Raw genomic sequence first — 24,755 nt, 5'->3', positions numbered from 1 at the left:
TATGATTCCCAAACTATTTTAATGTGTTGATTTAACTGAAATATTCACAGAATTGAAAATTTGGGACTTATGGGTTAAGTAGTATGTGGCTGTACTGAGGTTAGAGTAAAAGTCACTGACAGTGGTATAAAGACTAAGAACAAACTAGTTGACTCCTTGTCTACATTTCCACAGGAGTTGAAGATGTGGGAATTCTCAGAGTGGTTCACAGCACTCTTCAAAATGCAAAGAATGAAATCCTTAGGTTCCTCCAGCTCCACTTGTCTGAATAGAAAAGGTGGGGAAATGGAGCAAGAAGCCAGACTTCAAAGCTAATGCTCCTTATGCACCTTTAGGCCAGGCACTGTCCGGGTCTTGGTTAGTTCATCTGCCTCCAGGAATAGGCTGGAGGGAAAAGCAGGAACAAGGGCCAAACCTTTCTTAAAGCTTACCAATGAGATTATAAGAAAGGTCCTGAGGCAACTGGATGCCTAGGCCTCAAGGTATTCCATTTCACTTAGGAATGTAATCAATCATGTGAGGCAAGCAGGACAACGACCAAGATTCAGTGAGGATTAGAGAAGATGGAGAGGAGACCATGAGAATGGACTACTGCATTCAGCTTCTCAAAGCAAGCACTGCACCAGGAAACCTTGGTGTCAATACAAGCATATGCTCTGTCACTCAGTAAAAATGCACCAGAATTGAATCTTTGAAGATTATTAACAGTTCTGTCAAATCTGAAAATGTATCAGTAAAATGTTATTAAGCGACCTTATTTTAAAAAGAAAAAACTGGACTAGGGATGTAGCTCAGTGGAGGAATACTTACCTAGCAGAGCAGAGTGCCCTGGCTTCAATTCCTAGCACCAAGAAACAACAACAACAAAAAAATACACAACCTTTTCTTACTCTGCTAGATTCTACTTTCGGCACTCTCCCATTCAAACTCCTGGTCTATATTTCATACTAAGTCTCCAGCACTTGCACTGATTCCCCCCGCCCCCCACTGATTTTTTGACATGGATTCTAAACCAAACATAGATGATTTAATGATCTTTAAAACTATATGTGAAAGTTCACTAGTTTGTGGCTGAACTCTCAGGCCGCTGTGGGAAAGAATCTAGTCTCCTGTTTCTATTTTACCACTACTGTCACATCACTGTTAACAATGCTTATGAAATTAATCAAACTCCCTATTCATGTTGGTTGGAAGGGGAAAGGGTGGGCCAATAAGATGATGGACGGACATTTTGGGAAGTATTGTTCTTAGAATACCAAAAAATTCCAGGGAAAAGACTAGCAAATATACCTTAATCATTTCTGTGCGTTGGCATTCAGGATCACGACCAGCCATTGGTAAGATTCTAATCTTCTGTGTCTTTGAACATCTATCTGCAAGTGACAGTGTCATCTTTCTATGTGTGGCACTGTCCGTAGAGTGAGGTCTATCAGAAAATAACAAAAATATCTCATTATTTATTAAATATATTTGTGAGCCAGTCATACCCATATCACAAAAACAAGAAGTCAATGATAATTTCCTATGCATCAGAAAAATAAGCAGGGACACCAAACTAAATATATTATGTTAGGAACTGTGAACTTTATTTATTATATAGTTTACGAAGACATTTTTATCTCATGGGTAAAGTGAAAAACAGAGGCCTGGGGAAGACAAAAGGATTTGTATAGCATGATTACCTTCTAAAAGCACTAATGGATAAGCTTAGGCAACATTAATTAGATACTATGTACCAGGCACTATGCTTTGTGTTTCACACAATATTTGATTTAATTGCCGTAGATATCCTATAACATAATCATTACATTTTACATTTTATAGATTAGGGAACAAAAATTGTATAGGGTTACACAAGTGGAAAGGGAATTCAAATACTGGTCTGATTCTAAAGTCTATCCTTTGACCATTAACAATTCTCAAATAGCTAAATCATAACCAACATTATTGTGTCCCCTCTAAAGATCAGCATTATCCAAGGAGAATGATCTGATTATAATCAGGAAAAGATAAACAACTCAGTCTAAGGAAGGGTAGTGCCCTTACTAGCTGACCTGTGTATTCCAGTCTGCTTGGGGACACTTCTACAGTCACACTGGATGTGGCAGCACAGGGCAACGAGAGGATCCCAGGCCCCATATTTGACAACTTAATGCCTTTCTGATTACATGCACACAAACTACCTGTAGTTATCAACTGGCCTACCAGATCAATTTTACTGAAAAAGGCACATGGACTAGCAAAGAAAAGCATGTTACACCTTTTGGCAGTTATAATAATCACTGGTAATAAATTGAATTTCTGATTTACAAAATAGTCTCTTGTAATTCTGGTTAATATAACTTGGTTTCCTAACAGTACTTTACAAAATAGGTTTTGGGCCTTCAGAACTGAAAATCAATTCTTGGTCCTTGGTGAATTATACTGTAGGGTAACATTAACCAAAAGTCAGGCACTATAGAAACACCTATATTTTACTGCTTTTTACCATTAGCAAATAGTACATTGATAAAAATAGTTACCTGAAGGTGAGTTTTGTTTTAAAGACGGCTTGCCCCTGCAGACCAGTACCTTGTCTTATAAAAAGATGATTGTGGTCACCCTGCAGTGGGGCTTTGTACACATCAAACACTTCATTGCCTAAATGCAGGGACATGCTGAAGAGAAGAAACACTTCACATGTTAAAGTCACAAAGCTTTCATGATACACTTCACTAAAAATGTGAATTCAGTTGCTGCATTCTCTCTTTACATAATTCACAAAGAATGAAGAGAATAAAGAAGTTATATATGATTTTTTAAAAATGGCTGACTACACAGGAGTAACACCTGCTGTGGTGTTTGCCCAGCCTCTACCATGTTCCCAGCAAAAGATAATTGGGCTGAGGAAGCAGTCTAACTTTTCCAAATAAGATGATTACATTTTGGCATACTCTTAATGTTTTCCACCAGTCTATATGACCTCCAACTACCTATTTATTTCTCTCAGGTTTTCTATGTAATCACAGGAAATAACTAATGGAAACTCAAGGTAGCCCTGAGTCGGGCATGGTGGTGCATGCCTAAAGACCCAGCTATTCTAAAGGCTGGGGTAGGAGGATGGTTTGAGTAGTCTAGAGGCTTGAGGCCAGCCTAGGCAACACAGTGAGACCCCTATCTCTTTAAAAAAGAGAGAGAGCCCCCAATAAGATCCTACTCCATAACTTGCTCCTTCTTAACCCATTCTGGGGATTTCAATAATCTTCAGGCATGTTGTACTCACCTCCCATCTGACCACTTGACTATCCGAGCATTGCTTTCTTTAATTTCATTTCCTTCTTCATCTCGGCGTATCCTCCATCTTATGGTATTTTCTACCTGTTGTAAAATACATATGCCTTAGAAAACTATAGTTCAACTGCCTTCAAGCCTTTTTTCTCAAAAGACTCATGATCTTAAAAGAAGCACACATAGGTAGTGACAGAGAAAGAGACAATGTTGAGACCATCTTACTTTAATCACCTAAAGTGGTATTAAAAAAAAAAAAAAACAGGAAAAAAAATAAGCTTATCTGAATTTCTAAGTTCCCCATATCAGAAACAGAGGATCTGAGCAGACACAAATCTCCAGCAGCCCTGGAATAATTTAAGAGCAACAGTTGAGAGCTGTGAGGGCAGGAGATAAAACTTGAGCCATCACGTCAAATTTAGAGCTAAGATCCTTATAAGTTTATAAGTTGTCTCACGGAACTAAGAACTCTAGAAGTGAGACCAAAAAACTTGGCCAACTTGCCCAACAAATGGGGAAGCTCTGGCGGCTGGGGTGTGGCTCAGCAGTAGAGTGCTTGCCTCCCATGTGGGAGGCACTGGATTCGATTCTCGCACCACATTAAAAAAGTAAATAAACTAAATAAAGATACTGTGTCTATGTATAACTAAAAAATATTTTTTAAAATTTGTGGGGAAGCTCCCAGCATTGCTAAGGCCGGCATTACATGTATATACCACTATATCTGCTATTAATTAACTCTTTTAAGACTGGTAAAATCTAAGAAAATCTAAGACTGGTAAAATCTAAGAAAATCAAAACCCCAGATTTGAATAGGTTGAGAGACAAATTTTGTATTACCGCATAGTGTTTCCCACCAGATAGATTTAGAAAATGAGAACCACTACTAATGAAATTAAAAATTCAGTGAGGCTGGGCACAGTGGCATATGCCTATAATCCCCATGACTAGGGAGGTGGAAGGAGGATGGGAAGTTCAGCCTCAGGAACTTAGAGAGATCCTGTCTCAAAATAAAAAGTAAAAAAAAAAAAAAAAAAAAAAAAAAGGCTGGGGACATGGTTCAGTGGGAAAGCCCCCTGTGGATTCAATCCCCAGACAAAAAACAACTCAGTGAGTCTTCCAGGAAAATACAGCACATTTAATTCATGAAATTTATTACTGATATACCCTAGAAACCCACTAAAATACCAGTAAAGAACAAAAAAAAAGGGGGTGGGTACACTTATAAGGTTAAAAAGAATAAGAATGAACAAAAAGAAGCCAACATTTTGAAAACTGACCACACTTCCCTATTCCTCCACCATCAACCATAAAAACAGCTGTTTTCATTCCCAGTTAGATATTTTGGATCTCCACTATGTTAAATATCAATGTCTTTGCATATGTGTCTTAATGGTTTGCTTCCAGTTTTTCCCCTCCTTATTCATTCCTCACTAAATAAGCAAATATAAAGTCAGCTGATTAAAGGTCTCAATAACACTCTTAAATTAGATATCATATCTGAGATTTGTGTCAAAATAGTCTGGGGGATGCCAGGCACAGTGGCACACTCCTATAATCCCAGTGGCTCAGGAGTCTGAGGCAGGAGGATCACGCTTTCAAAGCCAGCCTCAACAATTTAGCAAGGCCTTAAGCAATTCAGCAATACCCTGTCTCAAAATAAAATATAAAATAAGGGCATAGCTCCAGTTTAAGTGCCCCTGGGTTCAATCCCTAGTACCAATTTTTAAAAAAAATGTCTGAGGAAGGTAAGTATCAAGACAGATGAAACAAGATTATTCAATTTGACAATTGTTAAAGTGAGTGATGGGCACATGAGAACTCATTATACTTTTTGCCTTATATATGTTTGAAATTTTCCTTAATAAGGAATTAAAACAATTTGTCACTATTTACTTGTTTTCCCTCTCATAAAAAAATAGGTTGTCCACCTATAAGTATATATACTGGCATTATTAACTGAGAAGCCATTTTGAAAAATGCTTGCTTTCTTTTTCCTTTTTAATATAGCTGGGGATTGAACCCAGGGATTCATACATGCTAAACAAGTGCCCTACTTATGAGCTATATACATTTCCAGTCTTTCTACTCAATAAAGTGATTCAAATAATAATAATTAAAACACACTGCTAAGTCTTGTCCTATTGGAATGAAAGACTCATGAAAGTATTTCTAAAGATGACCTCAAAGAGGTACATAATCTGTACCTGATTGCTTGTTGATTAAAGAATTAACTACTTAATCAACTAACTCTTTTTGACCTAGGAGACTAGAAGGGTGGCAGGGGCAAGGAAGGTATTAGGGGTTCAACCCAGTGGTGCTTTTCCACTGAGCTACAAAAATTCCCAGACCTTTTTATTTTTCAAGATGGGGTCTTGTTAAATTGCTAAGGCTGACAGGTGTATGTGCCATTATATCAGCTACCAATTAACTCAAGACTGGTAAATCTAGTGTTAAACATTAATTAAGAAATGAAAGGGGCTGTTGTGGCTCAGCGGTAGAGCACTCGCCTCACACATGCGAGACCTCAGCACCACATACAAAAATAAACAAGTGAAATAAAGGTGTTGTGTCCAACTACAAGAGGGAGGAAGGAAGGAAGGAAGGAAGGAAGGAAGGGAGGGAGGGAGGGAGGGAGGGAGGGAGGGAGGGAGGGAGGGAGGGTAGTGAGGCACATGCCTATAATCCCAGCAACTTGGGAAGCTGAGGCAGGAAGCTCTCAAGCACAAGGCCAGCGTGGAAAACTTCTTGAGATAAAAAGGGCTGGCTCAGTGGTAGTGCCCACCGCCCCCCAAACCCACCCCAGTTCAATCCTCAGTACAAGGCAGGCAGGCAGGCAGGCAGGCAGGCAGGCAGGAAGGAAGGAAGGAACAAAAGGTCCATGGTTCTTTTTGTTTTAATCACACACCCAGGTTCTAAAAGACAGTAGTCTACATTAAATACTGATATATTGTACTCTGAAGCACTGAGGCTTTAGAGTAAGGTATTTATTTCCAAATTCTGATGCCCACAATGGAATATATAATAGATAATTGATACTTGCTATTACATTATGACAGATACAAAAAAGAAAAAATGCAAAAATAAATGAATAGATAAAAAGTAAATAAATTTATAAAAAGGATAGAAACAATGGAAAACAGGAGAATAAGGCCAGAGGCATTAAAAGAGCCATGGGAAATTAATATTGCTAATCACAACTGAATACATACATATCCTCCAAAGAAATATTAACAGATGGGCCAATGGTTGAAGGGTGGTGGAGGGAGGACAGCACACACACAAAAAAACCCACGATCTAAGGAGTAGCTCTATTAATTGTGTGATCTTAAGCAAATCACTGGCATTAGTTTAATCTCCATTTTCTTATTTGATTTGCATTTCCATTAAGAAGAGAAGCAGTGTCGGTTGTAGTGGTGCATGCCTGTAAACCCAGCAGCTCAGGAGGCTGAGAAGAAGAATCACAAGTTCAAAGGCAGCCTCAGCAAGTTAGCAAGGACTTAAGCAACTTAGAGACCTTGTATCTCAATGAAATAAAGAAAGGAATGGGGATATGGTTCAGTAGTTGAGTACCCCTGGGTTCAATCCCCAGTACCAAAAAATAAAAGAGAGAGAGAGAGAGAGAAGCAGTGAAGCCTCATTGAAAAGCTTGGGAAGCCCTATACCCCTTGCTCAAAATTATTTAGGTACTTGATCTACCACACTTGGACAGATGGTATTAGTAGAAATGTAAAAACTCAACTTCCTGAACTCTAAAAATGCCAAACTGCCCCTTCTTAACACTGAAATACCATGTATAATATCCACTGGCAAATAAAAAACTTATGAGAAATCCTTCAGATTTAAGAATTTAAAATGTGGCCTTAAAAAAATAAAATAAAATAAAAAATAAAATAAAATAAAATGTGGCCTTAGCGGGTCTAATTTGAGCAAAGTGTCCTTGCCGGGATGGTGCCTCGATGCCAGGTTGAAATATTATATTTTGCAAAAAGAGCTGAAATAACAGGAGTTTGTTCAAAGACCGTTTCTGTGCAACAAGAAATAAAAGCATTGCAACTGTGGAATGAAATAGAAACTCGGCATCCTGGATTGGCTGATGTTAGAAATCAAGTGATATTTGCAGTTCATCAAGAATATGTAGAGCTGGGAGACCAGCTCCTCCTCCTTCACCCAGGAGACGAAATTGCCATTATCCCCCCCATTAGTGGAGGGTAGTGTTTTTTGAACTATCTAGAAAAGATATGGACAAAGTTGAAGAGACATCTAAAGACATAATAAAATTTACTGCTGAGAAACTTTCTGTGGATGATGTCTCCAGTTAGTGACATCTCCTCTCTGTGGGGCAATATCCCTGTTTGTAGGGACTACAAGAAATAACTTTGAAGGAAAAAAAAAGTCATTAGCTTAGAATATGAAGCATATCTACCAATGGCAGAAAATGAAATCAGAAAAATTTGTAGTGACATTAGGCAGAAATGGCCAGTGAAGCACATAGCAGTGTTCCATAGACTTGGTTTGGTTCCAGTGTCTGAAGCAAGCATAATTATTGCTGTGTCCTCAGCCCACAGGGCTGCATCCTTGAAGCTATCACCTATGCCATTGACACTTTAAAAGCCAGGGTGCCCATATGGAAAAAGGAACTATATACAAAGAATGCTTTTGGGCAACCAACAGTTAATCACTTATGTTTTTTTCGAGCACTGAATCCTAAATTTAGTAAACTTCTATTGTTGATCACATTTTGATCTTTCTTCTCCACAGTTTACTGAAGTTTACTGAAGCACAGGTTATACCTGTGAGACAAATGGCAAAAAAGAAAGCAAAATACGTGGGTATGTAGGATGAGGGATTACTTGGGGCTAGCAATAGGGAAGAACTGTGATAATTGAGAGATGTCTATGGAGATATATCATATCCCTCATGACTAATTTTCAATTGAAACTCAAATCTCATATTGGTCGAACTGGAAAGTCATTGTCAGTTTTGATATTGTATGTTATATATTTTCAGAACATACATATTTAAAAAAAATAAACCTAAATAAACCCATGATCTTCAAAAGTAAAAAATAAAAATAAAATGTATAGCTCCAGTTTCAGCATCATGGATTGAACTGCTTCTTTTTTCTTGGTACAACTCAGCTCTAACATATCTAAAGCTATACCCTCCTTACTTAGAAGAAGATCAAAGGCTTTCCCTGGATAGAGATAATGAGACAGTAAAGGGTATCAAAAAGAACATAAAGGGGAATTTAGTACAATATAATTGCCTTTTCACAGATCAAGAGGAATGACTGAAAGCGCACAAAAAGAGAAAAGGACACGTAAGGAAGTGTTAGGTACTAGTAATACACTTTCCTTTCATATGTGATTTAACTATAGATTAAAGAGTCTGAAGAATTTCCTCCTAAGGAAGTTGCTAAAACTTTTACCATAGTACATCTGAAAGTAGTTCTAAATATTTATCTACAGTACTATTAATCTGAAGGAAGCAGACACCAAAAAGAATAACAGCAAGAAAATTATAAACCAGTAACACTTTTACAAAGAAAAGAATATATTTTCTTCCTTTAAAAAAAAAAAAAAATCCTGGAAAGGCAGACAATTCATTTGGTTGCAAGAACAAGAAATATAAAAAAAAAAAAAAAAAAAAAAAAAAAAAAAATCATTTTCAAAAGCAAGTCTCACCAGACATATAGGCCGATGCCTATAATCCCAGCTACTAGGGAGGCCGATTCAGAAGAACTACAAACTCAAGGCCAGTCTCAGTAATTTAGTGAGATCTTGTCTCAAAGTAAAAAAATAAAAAGGGCTGAGGATGTAGCTCAGTGGTAGTGTGCTCCTGGTACTGGGGCTCAATACCCAGTACCAATAACAAAAGAGTAAAGTATGAAATGGTACCTTTAATTTTAACCTGGTTCTCCCTTCTTCATCCAGCATTTCCTCATCTTCAAATTCATCTTCATAATACTGAGGATCAAAAGGTCTAAAAATTGTTTTTTTAATGTAAACTATTAATCATATTTTATAAAGAATATTACTGTTATATATAATGATATATATTATTAATATACACCATTATACCCCCAAAAAATCAAAATAAAATTTCAAAAATTATAATGGTCAAATGACTCCATGCTCAACTTCAAGGAAGTTTTCAAATTACCATAACTTCTTAAAATTTGGAGTTAATATATATTATTTGAAATAAAGTAAAAGTAAGGTTAAATGTTCAAAATATTTTTTATTCTTATGGAAATCTTCTAAAGAATAGGCCATGCTACTCTAACTTTCCACATCATTTTGCTTAGGGAAAAAAACATTTAAATCACACAAGAACTCGACAGTTAACTAAGATTACCTATAAGTAATGTTCAACTGTCCCTAACTATTATTAGCTTTTCTGTATCAACAATAGCTAATACAGTGGACATTTGTAGTTTCTCTAGCAAATTTCATCACCCTCAATTTCAGTTTTTTTAGGGCTCACAAATTTTAAAGTGTCTTGAATTTTGATGCCTATTAATTCATAAGCAAATTAAAATGTTAAATAATCACAAGCATCAAAAGTCTTCCTTATTAGTAATCCATAATTTTTCTACATCAGGATGTTTGATTTGTTTTTCTCTGAGATATACAACCAGTTTTCCATTTCTATCATTGGCCAACTCAATGTATAATGAGAAAAATATCAACACTCCACATATTGCTATTCAACATCCAGAAAAAATTTTTAATTAATTCCCTTACCTGGGCTCTACACTGAGAAAGTTGGGCAGTTTAACAAAATATAAGTCATTTCCTAAATCAGTGTTTACTTTGGGTATTTCTACTTCTATTCTGGTCTCAGGAATTGGTTCCTCCTCCTGTTGATCCTGAGGCAATCCATTTTCATCCTAGTGAAAGAGTCATAGAATTTTAGAGCTTTCGGAGACCTTATTGACTCCCTAGTTGTCCTTCACACTTTATTCAGGTAAGCAAGAAACATTTTTGGATATCACTTTAGGGCAAAAGCAGTCCTAAGGGCTGGAAATATAGCTCAATTGGTACAGTGCTTGCCTTGTATGCACAAGGCCCTAGGTGTGATCCCAAGCACCATTAAAAAAAAAAAAAAAAAAAAAAAAGCAGTCCTAAATCCCTATCCTTACTCAATTACCCCCAAAACACCTTAGGGGAAACAAAGCCATCAGTACAAGAAAAATATTTCATTTATGAAAAATTTATCTTCCAAATAATCATCAACAAAGTATAGCTAGGGGCATAGTTCAGTGGGAGAGTGCTTGCCTGGCATGAGTGAAGCCTTGGATTCAATCCTCAGTTCCAGCCAAAAAAATTTTTAAAACCAGTATGAAAGTAATTATTACTTCAATATGAAGTCACTCTAGTAATCAAAGTCAAAGATACAGCATACATTTCTTTGCATGAGCAAGAAAAACAAAAGTCAGTGGTTCTCAGGTCACAGATCCAAACAAGACTTGCCCCCTAAGGCAAAGCACCACCTCATGTTGGGTGGTTATTTTTACTCCTCCTTAGAATCAAGAATTTCCTATATAACTTAAGAAACTCATTTATTTATCTTATTTTCCTACTACGATTCATTTATCAACTTCCTCTTCCTGGAGTAAGAGAGACCCTTCATCTGAATTTTTTGTTACTTGTTTGTTTACTGGCAGTGCTGAGGATCAAACCTACAGGCATGCATGCTAGGCAAGCACTCTACTGCTGAACTACACCTCAGCCCACTTCTGAAACTTTTTCTTAATCTTAAATAAGGGGCTCAGCTCACATTAATCATTTTACTTACCACAGGTTGTCCTGGAGTAGGTGGTTTATCTTCTCCATCACTCCCTGAAGATATATCATCTGCACCTCCAAATAGATCCATGGTTCCACTATTATCTTCAATGCAGAAAAAAAAATTTACAGAATTAATATCTATAACTAAGATTCTTCAAAGCTGATCACTTTAACATATCCCCAAGGTTTTTAAACTAGCACCAGAAAATCACCCAAAACACAACTCTGATACTAGCTGTCAAAGATCTGACTAGCCTATGTGTGGGGAGGGAAGGCAAAGCTGCATAAGAGACATTTCTTTTTCCTTCTATTTTCTGCATACTTATTTATCCACTTTTCCTTAACTCCCCAGGACACCTAATGTTTCTTCTTGTCTAGTTGGAGCTTAAGCACTCTGTATAAGCCTGTTGTCTATACAAGTCCCTCAAGTTTCTAAATTGTATATTCATATCTGCAGGACCCATCTTCACAAGAACATTATCTAGGTGCAGGCAAAAAACAATGAATGATAATTCATATAAACCAATCAACAAAGGTGGGCCAGAAAGCAGACTACTTGAAATTGAGATTATAGAAGTTACACTTATTAACAATGACATGGTCTAGGACATGGTTATTGAAAAAGGAGAAGTACATGGAAGGCCAGGATATTGATGGTTCATCTATATGATAAAATCAGCAAAATTAAATTCTATTTACCCATTCTCATGCAGTTAAAGGGAAAAATAGGTATGGAAATACACATACAAAAGAAATAATTAGGAGTACCTTTTGGCACCTCAGTGTCACTATCCGCTTCTGAATCAGATGCAATTGCATTCTTGCGTTTCATCCGTAACACCTCATCTTCACTGTCACTGCCTCTTGCTGATTCTAAAAGAGTATAATTAGAAATTTTGCATAATCCCAACTGCATCATAACTTTGAATTTTGTTCTAAAAGTAACATTGGAAATATACAAATTGTGGTACATCCACAAAATGAAACACAATTTAGCAATACATAAGAACTATTGAGGCCAGGTGCAGTGGTGCATGCCTGTAATCCCAGCAGCTCAGGAGGCAGAGCAGGAGGATCATACGTTCAAAGCCAGCCTCAGCAATTTAGGAAGGCACTAAGCAACTCAGAGAGACTCTGTCTCTAAATGAAATGCAAAATAGGACTGGGGATGTGGCTCAGTGGTGGAGTGTCCCTGACTTCAATCCCTGGTCTTATCCCCCACCCCCATACCACCACCACCACCACCACCCGCCAAAAAAAAAAAAAAAAAAAAAGAAGAAGAAGAAAAAGAAGAAAGAAATATTGATATATTTAACAATTTGGCTAAATCTCAAATGCATTTTAGTGAAAGAAGCTAATATAAAAAGGTTACAAACTCACTTTCTGATTCTATTTATACAGCTTTCTCTGAGCCAAAAATATAGTGAAAGAACAGATCAGCAGGTGCCAGAGGTTAAGAGTGAGAGGATATGAGAACAAAAGGGATAGCATGAGGAAGTTTTTTAGGGTAATAGAACTATTCTGTATCCTGACTGGTGGTGGCCATAGAAATCCATACAACGTGTTAGTTAACACTAATAAAACTGTATACACAGACTGAAAAAAGGGCTAGAGGTGTATCTTAGTGCTGTGCATTTGCCTAGCATGAGCAAGACCCTGGATTTGATCCTTAGCATCAGAAAAAAACAAAAGTATTTGAGTGTATGTATATAATAAAATGAACAAATGAAAAATCAACTTGCCAGCCTCAGCAATTTAGTGAAGCCCTGTCTCAAAAAATAAAAACTTATGACTCATTATAGAAGAAAAGCAATGTAAAATTACTAGAAAGGGGAAAAAAAAAACAAATATATCACTATTTCTAGTTCTGGTACAATTGTTTACCTAAAAAATTCATGAAAATCCCTAAACCAATACAGAACTACCAAGAGTTAAACAAAATAAGTAGCTGTATTCTCTTCTACATGTCCTCAATCTTGACTTACTTTGCTAGTATGAAGAATGTACTGTATGAGTCTTAAAGATTCTGATAACACTACAAATAATCTACCTAATCTGAACTAGTTATTAAGTATTAATATAAGGGGTCTGGGGATATCTCAAGTCAGTAGAGTGCTTGCCTCACATGCACAAGGCCCTGGGTTCAATCCCCAGCACCACAAAAAGAAAGGAAGGAAGGAAGGAAGGAAGGAAGGAAGGAAGGAAGGAAGGAAGGAAGGAAGGAAGGAAGGAAGGAAAGAGAGAAAAGTATTAATATAAGGCAGTCTGATATTCTACATAGACCTATACCTATATATCCATCTCTGGAAGTATTCTGCCTTCTCTCCTAATAATGCAAAAATATGTGTGTTTCTTTTTTCTTTTTCTTTTTTAGTTGTTGATGGACACAATAACTTTATTTAATTAATTTATTTTTATGTGGTACTGAGAATTGAACCTAGTACCACACACATGCTAGGCAAGCACTCTATCACAGAGTTACTGTCCCAGCTCTGAAAATGTGATTTTGAATATTAATGAGGTATGTGGTCCAGGGAGAAAGATACTGCCATATTTAAACTCTCTAAGAAAATGGGAGGGCTGGGATTGTGGCTCAGCGGTAGAGCATTCGCCTAGCACAGGCGGTTCGATCCTCAGCACCACATAAAAATAAAGGCATTCTGTTGTGTCCATCTACACCTAAAAAATAAATATTAAAAAAAAAAAAAAAAGATGGGATCAAGGACTGGGGTTGTGGCTCAGAGGCAGACTGCTTGCCTAGCATGCATGAGGCAATGGGTTCAATCCTCAGCACCACACAAATATAAATTATAAATAAAATAAAGGTATTGTGTTCATCTACAACTAAAAAAAAATAATAAAAAATAAAAAAGAAGATGGGATGAAAATGTAATTAATATAATTGACCACCTACAAAAATGAAGCAACCCAAATATTACTTCAGAAAGACTTCAACCTAATTAAGGTAACTTTTATATAAAAGAAACACGATCTCTATTTTTTTTTTATATATTCCAGATGAAGATGTCTTAACTTCAGCAGAATAGTCTAAATAATAATCATAAAAGGGAGATCCAGAAGCTAAAGTTAATCTGTTTCCTGTAGTATTTAGGGAATGAGTGTCATGACCCCAAGCTTCATAGGGTAGGAATGCATGGGCCAAACAGGCAACAGCTCAACTATCTGTTGAGCTCATCAGTCATGTTTGCATTTTCTACACATTATGGTCCCCAGGCAAACTCCTGATTAGTATAATTTGGCATCTGCTGTAGATTTGCCCCTAGGGAAATACTATGCTCAGTGAGAAACCTGAAACAAATAATTTTGCAATTCAATTTTTATAATTAGTTTCTTACAAATTTGAGTGAATTCCTTGGAGTCTGATCACCTCTAGTTTATCAAATTTTGGATCTGAAAAAGCTAAGTTGGAACAGTGCCCTTATTTCAGCACAACTAACTTACAGGGATATTTCAACGGTATTTAGTCTTTCCCCCAGAAAAATCTTGTCTCACATGAGATGAGCTTTATAGTTACCCATGGAAAAGGCTCCAATTCAATTAATTATCTAGTTCCTCTAGTACTATACATCTCTCTGAGACTACTATCTTTTTCTTTTTTTGTTTTTTTTTTTTAACTTCTGATCACCAATGAAAAGAAGGGGAAGAGACAGAATAAACAGGAAGACCCAAAAGAAGCAAATTTCATATAATGAGAAAATGTCAAAATGGAGGGACAGAAAGAAAAAAAGAGTAATGATGGAAATGAAAGAGAATGGGTCACTGCTATATCTGCAAGTTTCTAGTAAGTAATTTTGGTTCTCATAAGTGTATCACCTGATTTATGGTCCTGTTCCTCTTCATCATCTGAATGCCTACGATCTTCATCTGAGGCCTGTGGCCTTTCATCATCAGAATTTTGCATTTTCTCCTCATCGGACATCTGTGGTCGTTCATCATCATCAGAATTCTGTTTCTCATCATCATTATCAGAAGCTGCTGGCCGCTCATCATCAGAATTAGCCTTTTCCTCCTCAGATAGCTGCGGTCTCTCATCATCAGAAAGCTGAGGCCTCTCCTCATCATCTGTGTTCTGCATTTTCTCATCATCATCAGAGTTTTGCAGTTTATCTTCATCAGAACCTTGTGCTCTCTCCTCATCATCAGAATTTTGTATCTTTTCATCATCTGACTGGTCACTTTTGTCTTCTCTGTCCCATTTTTCATCATCTGAATGTGCTTTTTCCGAACCTTCAGCTTCTGAGTGATGGCTCCCTCCATCTGATCTATGACCTTCATCTTCTTCATCATTATGGGCTTCTGATCCGCTGTGCTGATCTACATCTGAAGGGTCATTGTCCTCATGGTCAGAACGCTCAGAGGCTTCTGATCTATTGTCTGACCTTTCAGAGTGATTATCACTGCCACTGTGATGAGAAGCTCCTTCATCCTCACTGTCATCTCCAAACAGTTCCTTATTATTTGGTTGTCCTGAATCACCTCTTTCATCTTGATCACTTTCACTTCCAGAGGCATTACTGCCAGAAGCAGCATTCTCTTGATCAGAATCTGAGTCAGATCCAGAATCAGAATCTATGATATAAACATAAGGTAACATAAGGGTTATAAAAATATAAGGTAACATCAACCAAAAAGGGCAGAGTAAGGAACCCCAAAAGTTCATTCCAACATAACAGCCAGAAAGAAATTGGCAAAAACTGTTAGAATCAACTTTCTCAGTACTCTGGAGACTAACTAAAAGTTGCAGGAACCTGGGGAATGCTTAGTTTAAAAAAAATTAGCTAAATCTTGGTAAGAAAAAGAACTCTTGGTATTTTAGCTTACCTGGTCCTGTTCCCTAGCTCAACTCTGCCTTGAAGATAACAGCCTACATTTCTGGTACAGGTGCCACTACTGGAGGAAAGAGAATGGACCTCATTCACAAAGAATTGAAATTGTTAGTTTTGACCCCTCTGGTGGCTCCCTGAAGAACTGGCTCAAAAAGTTGCCTTTATCTCACTTAACTTGAAACTCTCCCAGTGTTGACACAGCTACCTGGAGTTTGACCAAAGCATTAATAGGCAAATGTCCTAGTTGCCTCAGCCTGGGTCAACGGATAGCAGCTGGAACAAACAGTAGAATAACAAAAAACCTTGAGAGGAAAGGGCTATTTGCATGATGAAGAAAGAACTGAGAAGCTATGCTAAGCTCTCACCCTCTTCAGGCTCTGCACAAGCAGGGAAAGGGCAGGATTGTAAACTGCCTGGTAAACTGCCTGGTTGAAAGCATGCCCCCAACACATACATAGAGCCAATCTGCAAAAAACAGGAGGTTTTTGGTGGGTCTTAGGCATTTAAGAAAATTCCTATCCAAACACTACTGACCACTAAGGAACAGAAACTTCAGTGGCAATATCCATCAAAATTAGTTGAAAAGAACCACTAAATAAATGAACAACTACTGCTACAACAACCAGCAACAACAAATCCCATGGAGGAGGGAGAATGATTGCTTGAGCTGTCATATTTTAATATACAAAATACCAGTTATCAATCAAAATAATAAGACATACAAAGAAACAAAGAATGGCCCATACATAGGACAAAGGTTAGAAACTGTCCCTGAAATAAAAAATTTCCCTGAAGAACAGATATGAAAATGATGTATTACAAAACAGAATATTAATAGAGATAACTATGAAAAATAACTAAACTGAAATTCTGGAGTTGAAAAGTACAATAATTAAAATGAAAAAGTCACTAGAGAGGCTCAAGCAGTAAGAAAATAGTAGGCAATTCAGATTATCCAGCCTAAGAATCAGAAAAAAAACAAAGCCTAAAAGACTTGTAGGGAAAAAAAAAAAATTATACAAGGACACAAAGTACAAGAACATGCAAATAAAGGAATCCCAAAGATAAAGGAGAAGGAGGTAGAGAGGATATTTGAAGAAATGATGGCTGAAAATTTCCCTAATTTAATCTACATTTCCAAGTAGGATAAACTAAACAGATCCACACCTAGCCATATAGTTATCAAACTGCCAAAGACAAAGAATTTCCAAAGCATCAAAAGAGAAGTAAACTATCCTACACAAGAGATCCCTAGTAAGGATAACAGCTAAAATTATGAAAGCCAAAAGGCATCCATTGAATGACATATTCCAAGTGCTGACATAAAAAGTATTGATAAGGACAACAATAGATGGAACAATTGTATATTGCTAGGGATAATGTAAAATGGTTCAGTCACGGATTGGGTACATAGTTCAGTGGCTGAGCAGTTGCCTAGCATGCTCTAGCCCTGGTTCAATCCTCCGATACCATTCCAATTTTAAAAAATGGGGGTGAGGGTGGGGTTGTGGTTCAGCAGTGGAGCACTCACCTAGCACATGCGGGGCCCTGGGTTCAATCCTCAGCACCACATAAAAATAAATAAATAAAATAAAGGTACTGTATCCAACTACAACTAAAAAAATACATTGCTGGTGGGACTGCAAATTGGTACAGCCAATATGGAAAGCAGAATGGAGATTATTTGGAAAACTGGGAATGGAACCACCATTTGACCCAGCTATCTCACTCCTCAGTCCATACCCAAAGGACTTAAAAACAGCATACTACAGGGACACAATGTTTATAGCAGCACAATTCACAATAGCTAAATTGCAGAAACAACCTAGATGCCCTTCAGTAGATAAATGGATAAAAAAAAAAATGTGGTATATATATTCAATGGAATACTACTCAGCATTAAGAGAATAATTTGGAGGTAAATGGATGGAATTGGAGAATACAATGCTAAGTAAGTTAGCCAAGCTCCCCCAAAACAAATGCCAAATGTTTTCTCTGACATAAGGAGGCTGATTCATAGTGGGGTAGGGAGGGGGAGTATGGGAGGAATAGAGGAACTCTAGATAGGGCAAAGGGGTGAGAGAGGAAGGGAGGGGGCATGGGGTTAGAAATGATGGTGGAATGAGATGGACCATCATTATCCAAAGTACATGTATGAAGACACAAATGGTGTGAATATACTTTGTATACGACCAAAGATATGAAAAATTGTGCTCTACATGTGTAATGTGAATTGTAATACATTCTGCTGTCATATATAACAAATTAGAATAAAAAAAAATTAAAAAAATGCTTAACCACTATAGAAAACAAGTTGGCCATTCCTCAGAGCCAAGCAAAGAATTACCTTATAACACCACAATTCCACTCCTACTAAACAAATGCTTATATGTAAATGTCCAGGATAGCACTATTCAAATGACCAAAAGGTATAAACAACCCAATGTCCATTAACAAACGACCGCTTTAACAAATTTGGGATATATATGTAGAATGGAATATTGTTCAGTCTTTGAAAAGAAATGGAGCCAGGTGCGGTGGCTCACGCCTGTAATCCCAGCAGCCTGAGAGGCTGAGGCTGAAGCAGGAGGATTGGGAGTTCAAAGCCAGCCTCAGCAAAAGCAAGGTGCTAAGCAACTCAGTGAGACTCTGTCTCTAAATAAAATACATAAAACGCGGCCAGGGATGTGACTCAGTGGTCGAGTGACCCTGAGTTCAATACATGGTAACCCCCCCCCCCCAAAAGTGCTTCAAAAACAGTATGCTAGGTGGAAGAGGGCAAACACAAAAGTTCACATTATGTGATTCTACTAAATGAAATTTTCAGAAAAAATAAAAATAGATACAAAAGCAAGTAGAGGGTGACAGGGGTTAGGGGAAGGAGCAAATGAGGAGTTAAGTACTTACTAGACATGAGGCTCTATTTTTGAACTAGAAGAGGTGGTGATTATACAGCATTATAAATGTTCAAAATACAACTGAATTGTTCACCTTAAATGACTAATTTTATTATGTGCATTTGTCCTAAATAAAAACAAACCGAAAAAATGAAGATATTCTCAGATTAACAAAAATTTAGAATCTGGCCAGGTGTGGTGGCGCACACCTGTAACCCCAGTGATTTGGGAAACCTAGGCAAGCTGGAGGCCAGTCTGGGAAACATGGTGAGACCTGTCTCAAGTTTTTAAAAAGTTTTAAAAAGGGCTGGGGATGTAGCCTAGTGGTAGGGCATCTCTGGGTTCAATCCCTAGTACTGGGGAACAGGGGAAGCAAAATGGCAGAAGTCCATCAATAATTATTTCTTTAAATGCAAATGAATTAAACTTTCCAATTAAAAAACTGAAATTAGCAGAATGGATTGAAAGTGATCCAAATACACACGTTCGCTTACACACACACACACACACACACACACACACACACATTATCTACAAGAGACTCACTTTTGAACTAAACACTCACATAGTTAAAAGTGAATGAGTGGAAAAAGATCCCACAAATAGTAACCAAAAGAGAGCTGTGACTGCTATACTAATATTAGACAAAATGGATTTTAAAGCAGAAATTGTTACAAAAGACAAAAAGTGTGTTACAAAATGATAAAAGGGTCAATCTATCATAAAGATGTAACAATTACATATAACCTAAAAACTGACAGAATTAAGGGGAGACGGGTAGATTGATAGACATAATAGTTGGGGAGACTTCAATATCCTTTCAATAATGGATAGAACAATTAGACAAAAGGTCAATAAAGAAATATAGGAGAGGACTTGAACAACACTATGAACCAACTAGACTTACTAGGCATCAAAAGCACACTCCACCCAATAAAGGCAGAATATACATTTTTCCCAACTTCATATAGAACATTTTCCAGGACAGACTACGTTAGGACACAAAACAAGTCTCAATAAGTTTGTTTTGTTTTGTTTTCTCAGTAAACTGTGTTTGTAGTTTTTGTTTTGTTACTGGAGATTGAACCCAGGGTGATTTGCCACTGAGCTACATCCCTAGTCTTTTATTTTATTTTAAGATGGTCAAAGTTGCCAAGGCTGGCCTTGAACTTTCAATCCTCCTGCCTCATTAGGATTACAAGTATGTGCCACTGCGCCTGGCTTAGTGAATTTTAAAAGTCTGAACTCTATTCCCTGATTACAATGGAAGGCAAGTAAAAATCAGTAACTGAAAGAAATAAGAAAAATTCACAATACATAGAAATTAACAACATACTTTAGAAAAACTGAAAACTAAGGAAGAAATCACAAGGGAAATTAGAAAATATATGAGATGAATGAAAATGAAAACACAGCATAACAACACATAAATGATACAGAAAAGGCAGTACCCTGAGGAAAATTTACAGCTGTAAATACCTACATTAGAAAGGAAAACTCTCAAATCAACAACCTTAGGATTCAGAAAATTAAAACTAAACCCAAAACAAGTAGAAGGAAAGAAATAATAAAGATTAGCAAAGAGATAGATGAAATAGAGAATAGAAACACAATGAAAAGAAATCAATGAAAAATCAATGAGATTAAAAAGTTCATTCTTTGAAAACACCAACAAAATTGGCAAACCTTTAGCCAGACTGACAAGAAAAAAAGGCAGAAGACTCAAATTACTAAAATAAAGAATAAAAATGAGGACCTTACAAAAATAATGACTATACAAGAGTTCTATAAACAATTATATGCCAACAAACTAGAAAACTTAAATGAAATAGATTAATTCCCCAACGCACAGAAACTATTACAAATGATTCAAGATGAAATAGAAAATCTGAATAGACCTATAACAAGTAGTTTGAATCAGTAATAGGAAATCTTCCAACAAAGAAAAGCCCAGGACCAGATGGCTTTACTGGCAAATTCTATCAAAGGCTTAAAGAAGAATTAACACCTATCTTTCTCAATTCTGCCAAAAAACTGAAGTGGAGGGAACACTTTTTAACTTATTCCTGATGAGAAAACTAAGATATCATTAAGAAAACTACAAACAAACATCCCTTAAGAATATTAGTGCTAAAATTAATTTTAAAAAATCCAATCCAACAGCACATACACCGTAACTAAGTGGGATATATTTTAGCATCACAAGGACGGTTCAACATCTAAAAATCAATTAAAGTGGAACCTTATATCAAAAGTGAAGAAAGAAAATTGTGATTTTTTTTTCATTTTTTTGTCTGCAAAAAAAAAATCTGATAAAATTGAACACACTTTCATTATAAAGCCACTCGACAAATATAGAAGGGAACTTTCTCAACCTGATAAAGAGCATCTACAAAAATCCCACAGCTAAAATCACAGTAATGATGAAAACCTAAATGCTTTCTCCTAAGGTCAGGAACAAAACAATAATTTCTACTTTCACCACTCTTAGCTGTGCAAAAAATACTAGTAAGGGCAATTAGGTAAAAAAAAGAAACAAAAGATATCCAAACTGGAAAGAAGTACAACTATTCACAGATGACATGATCTTTTATGTAGAAAATCCTAAAAATCCACCAAAGAATTGTTATCACTAATATATTCAGTATGGGTGCAGGATGAAAAATCAACATATCAAAATCACTTGTATTTCTATACACCAGCAACAATCAAAAATAAAATTAAGAGAACAATTACACTTGTAATAGTATTCAAAAGAAAAAAAATAAGTCGGGCATTACAGGTGCATGCCTGTAATCCCAGCAACTCAGAAGGCTGAGGCAGGAGGATCCTTAAAGTTTGAGGCCAACCTCAGCAACTTAAACCCAGTCTCAAAATAAAAAATATAAAGGATTAGGTATCTAGTTCAATGGTAGAGAGCTCTGGGTTCAATCCCTAATACCAAACAAACAAAAAACGTAATAAATTTAGTTCAGAAAGAGCAGGATTACACAAGAAAAAATACAAAACACTGTTGAAAGAATAAAGAAAGACCTGGCACATTTACACAAGAAACCCATTGGGTCTAGATAGGAATTCTACCAATTGTTATCATGAAAAACTTGTCAGATGTAGTAATTTCCCACAACTCTCATAGCCCAGAGAAATGAAATATGCTAGGCATCAGAGCAATTACCCTGTTACAGTCCCACTATCTTCAGGACCAACAGCAGTCTTCAAGGACAGCACACCAGATTTGGAAGTAAATCCTAGAGAATCCATTTATATAATAGTAAGATAGAAAAAAGCTGCAATGGACTTAGAAGAAGGTTAAAACTTTTTTAATTAAAAAAATATGAAATCCAGGGCTGGAAATGTAGCTCAGTGGTAAAATTCTTGCCTACCATGCATGAGGCCCTGGGTTGGAGCCCCACTACAGGAAAAAATAAATAAATAAAAGAAGAAAAAATAAAACCAGGGAACCAACCATCTTTACACATCACTTCCTTTTACAATGAGTTTGCAACAGAAAATTGCAGGGTACATCTTATTAAATGATTGCTTCTACCCATCCAATTATTTATCAAATATGCACTAAGTATTAATGTAAACTAAGGAGGAGACTATATTTTAATCCCCAGCACTCAGTAAAGTAACTGGAATATGATATAGATCAATAAACAACTTCGTGTAAGTCATGAGAGAGCTCACATAGAACTGTGCCTTGAAGGAATGTAGATAAGAAAAAACGAGGGTGAAAGTAATGAAACAAGAGTTAGTTTACGGGGCTCTATTCTTCCATACTTCCTAACTAGAATCTCCTGGATAACCATCTGGGTTAGCGCCCTCACGCTAGAATTCAGTTTTATGTACCTCCACCTAGTGCTCCCTTCACTACACTTTATAAAATTAAGTATAAGAAATTGAAGAAAATAAACAAGTATGTTGGGAGGGGGACAAAACAATGCACTTAGCTAAGGAAGAAATACATGTAGGTACACTACTTTGAGCATGGAGGATTGCAAGAATTCTGAACTTGGTCTTGGGCCCTTTTTCACTTCAAATTCTTTCTATTCATCTTTCAAATCCAAATTCCCACCATTTCCGTGGTAAAAAAACTTCCATCCACCATAAACATACATCCATTCATTCGTTTCATCAGCAAATCTTTCATCACTCCTCTCCAAACAGACCCAATATGCTCCCCCAAAACTAATAACACAGACTAAGGAAATTCTGCCGTTTCTACTACACATTCTCCAAAGATACCCTACTTCCCGTGCATAACGCCTAACGCGTAGCTCCATCCTGGTCCCCTTCCCGGACCCCTCATCCAGACATCTCGTCTCCCCAACACACCAAGCTCTGGTTTCACTCCAGAGGACAGTTTGAGCCCCTTGGTAAACTCGTCTACCTCAAACCCGTAATCTTAAGCATCTCATTTACATTCATTCACAAACAACCCTTTCTCGCTGGCCTGTGCAAGGCAGGACAGAGCAAGACCCTAAAGTTCTTCCCTGGGCTGCGCAGGCTCGCCCGAGCCTCCATCACTGCCCCGAGCCCCCGGTACTCCCCAGGAACCGCATGCTCCTAAGTCACCAGAACCTGGAGGCGCAGACTCGGCGTTTGTCTCTCCATCCCCGCCCGCCGGGAGAGGATGGCACCGCCAGGAGTGCAGGGGGCGCTGAGGCAGGAGTGGAGGAAGCGCCTTCATGCTGGCGGTGCCGGAGCCTCCGCAGACCGGAACCGGACGGCTGACGGGCTCCCACCGCTCACCCCTCCTCCGAAGCCTAGCCGATCCCACCTTTACGCTCGGCTTCGCTTTCAGCGTCGCTCCCGAAGAGATCCTCCATATCCGCCATTGCCGCGCACCTCCACTGCTGCCTCAGCTGGGGGCGGCTCCGCGCCTCTCTTTACGACACGGAACCAACGAAACGCGACAGTGTCGCAAAGATTTGATTAAAGGACTTCTTTCCTACTGTGACCTAGTTTTCGCGTTCTCTCAGTAGGCAAGCTCCGCCCTTTCGTCAATATCTGTGCCTGTAGGCTGGGATTCTTGTTCCCGGCGGGGACGGTGGGTGAAGTTTGGGGCTCTCGGGAGAAGGGCCTCCGTCTGGGTTAAACCTACTACTTGAGCAGGCCTGAAGCCCTGGCTTGCATTCTTACCAGCGGCTCTCAAATGTCGCTGGTCTCAGAGCTTTTCTACCCTCTTAAAAATTGGAGGTTTCCAGAGACTTTTTTGCTATGTGGATTATAGATATTGATATTTACTATAGTAATTAAAGCAGAAATATTTAAATATTCATTTAAAAATATGTGTAGCACGCCTGTAATCTTGTGGACTGGGGAGGCTGAGGCAGGACGTTCAAGTTCGAGACCAGCCTAAACAATTAAGCGAGACCCTGTTTCAAAATTTTAAAAAGGGCTGGGGGGATATAGCTTAGTGGTAGGGTGCCTTAGGGTTCAATTCCCAGTACCACAAAATAAGTAAACATGTTAACAAATTGTTTTTTTAAACTTTAAATGACTGTTTTCTTTTTTAAAAAATTACAGATTTGAAGTTGTCTTTTAATATGTGACTTAAGACAGCTGAATTCTCATTCCTGCTTCTGTATTCAATCTATGGGAAATGTTTAGGCTGAACTGAAACATGTTGGAAAATCTGACCTCAGACAGATAGATGTGTGTATTTGGAAAAGGAAGGCTCTCTTGATCCACTGAAAGAGACTTCTTCTAACCATTTTTTTCTTTCTTTTTTAAGAGAGAGAAGAGAGAGAGGGAAGAGAGAGGAGAGGGGGAAAGTAAGAGCTGTCAACCCACTTTTTAACCAGCACAGCTTTACAACAGTGTTTCTTTTTCTTTTTTTTTTCCCCAGCACAATGCTTTTATTTTTATGTGGTGCTGAGGATCGAACTGGGCAGTGCTAGGCGAGTGCTCTACCGCAGAGCCACAATCCTAGCCCAACAACA

The 24,755-nt window shown here is 37.5% G+C and overlaps 2 protein-coding genes across 4 annotated transcripts in view; one reads left to right on the top strand and one right to left on the bottom strand.

Moving 5' to 3' along the window:
* The window catches only part of LOC308646119 (RNA polymerase-associated protein LEO1), a 30,931-nt gene extending 7,187 nt beyond the window's left edge, over nt 1-23,744 (bottom strand). For 2 of the 3 annotated variants that reach the window (XM_081288724.1, XM_081288725.1), the window contains exons 1-9: nt 23,591-23,744; nt 14,898-15,653; nt 11,832-11,936; nt 11,071-11,165; nt 10,017-10,162; nt 9,168-9,252; nt 3,263-3,357; nt 2,523-2,657; nt 1,291-1,426 (exon numbers count right to left, since the gene is read on the bottom strand). In XM_081288724.1, the coding sequence (XP_081144850.1) occupies nt 1,291-1,426; nt 2,523-2,657; nt 3,263-3,357; nt 9,168-9,252; nt 10,017-10,162; nt 11,071-11,165; nt 11,832-11,936; nt 14,898-15,653; nt 23,591-23,648 (1,611 nt within the window). In that variant the 5' untranslated portion in view covers nt 23,649-23,744. Of the gene's footprint in view, nt 1-1,290; nt 1,427-2,522; nt 2,658-3,262; nt 3,358-9,167; nt 9,253-10,016; nt 10,163-11,070; nt 11,166-11,831; nt 11,937-14,897; nt 15,654-23,391; nt 23,570-23,590 lie in introns of those variants that run through there. The other variant, XM_081288723.1, reaches the window with a different exon arrangement.
* On the top strand, nt 7,189-7,693 carry LOC308648474 (molybdopterin synthase sulfur carrier subunit-like). Its single transcript, XM_081293236.1, has one exon. It carries the CDS (start codon nt 7,216-7,218, stop codon nt 7,480-7,482), a length of 267 nt encoding a protein of 88 aa, XP_081149362.1. The 5' UTR covers nt 7,189-7,215; the 3' UTR covers nt 7,483-7,693.
* Nucleotides 23,745-24,755: the final 1,011 nt, after the last annotated feature.

The sequence above is a fragment of the Spermophilus citellus genome (genome assembly GCF_964194105.1).
Source record: "Spermophilus citellus genome assembly, chromosome: 4".
In the NCBI taxonomy this organism is placed as follows: domain Eukaryota; kingdom Metazoa; phylum Chordata; class Mammalia; order Rodentia; family Sciuridae; genus Spermophilus; species Spermophilus citellus.
This window is presented reverse-complemented; position numbering and strand designations above follow the sequence as displayed.

What these genes read in the sequence shown, in the direction of transcription:
- LOC308648474 (XM_081293236.1), top strand. Translation starts at nt 7,216, where the DNA reads ATGGTGCCTCGATGCCAGGTTGAAATATTATATTTTGCAAAAAGAGCT.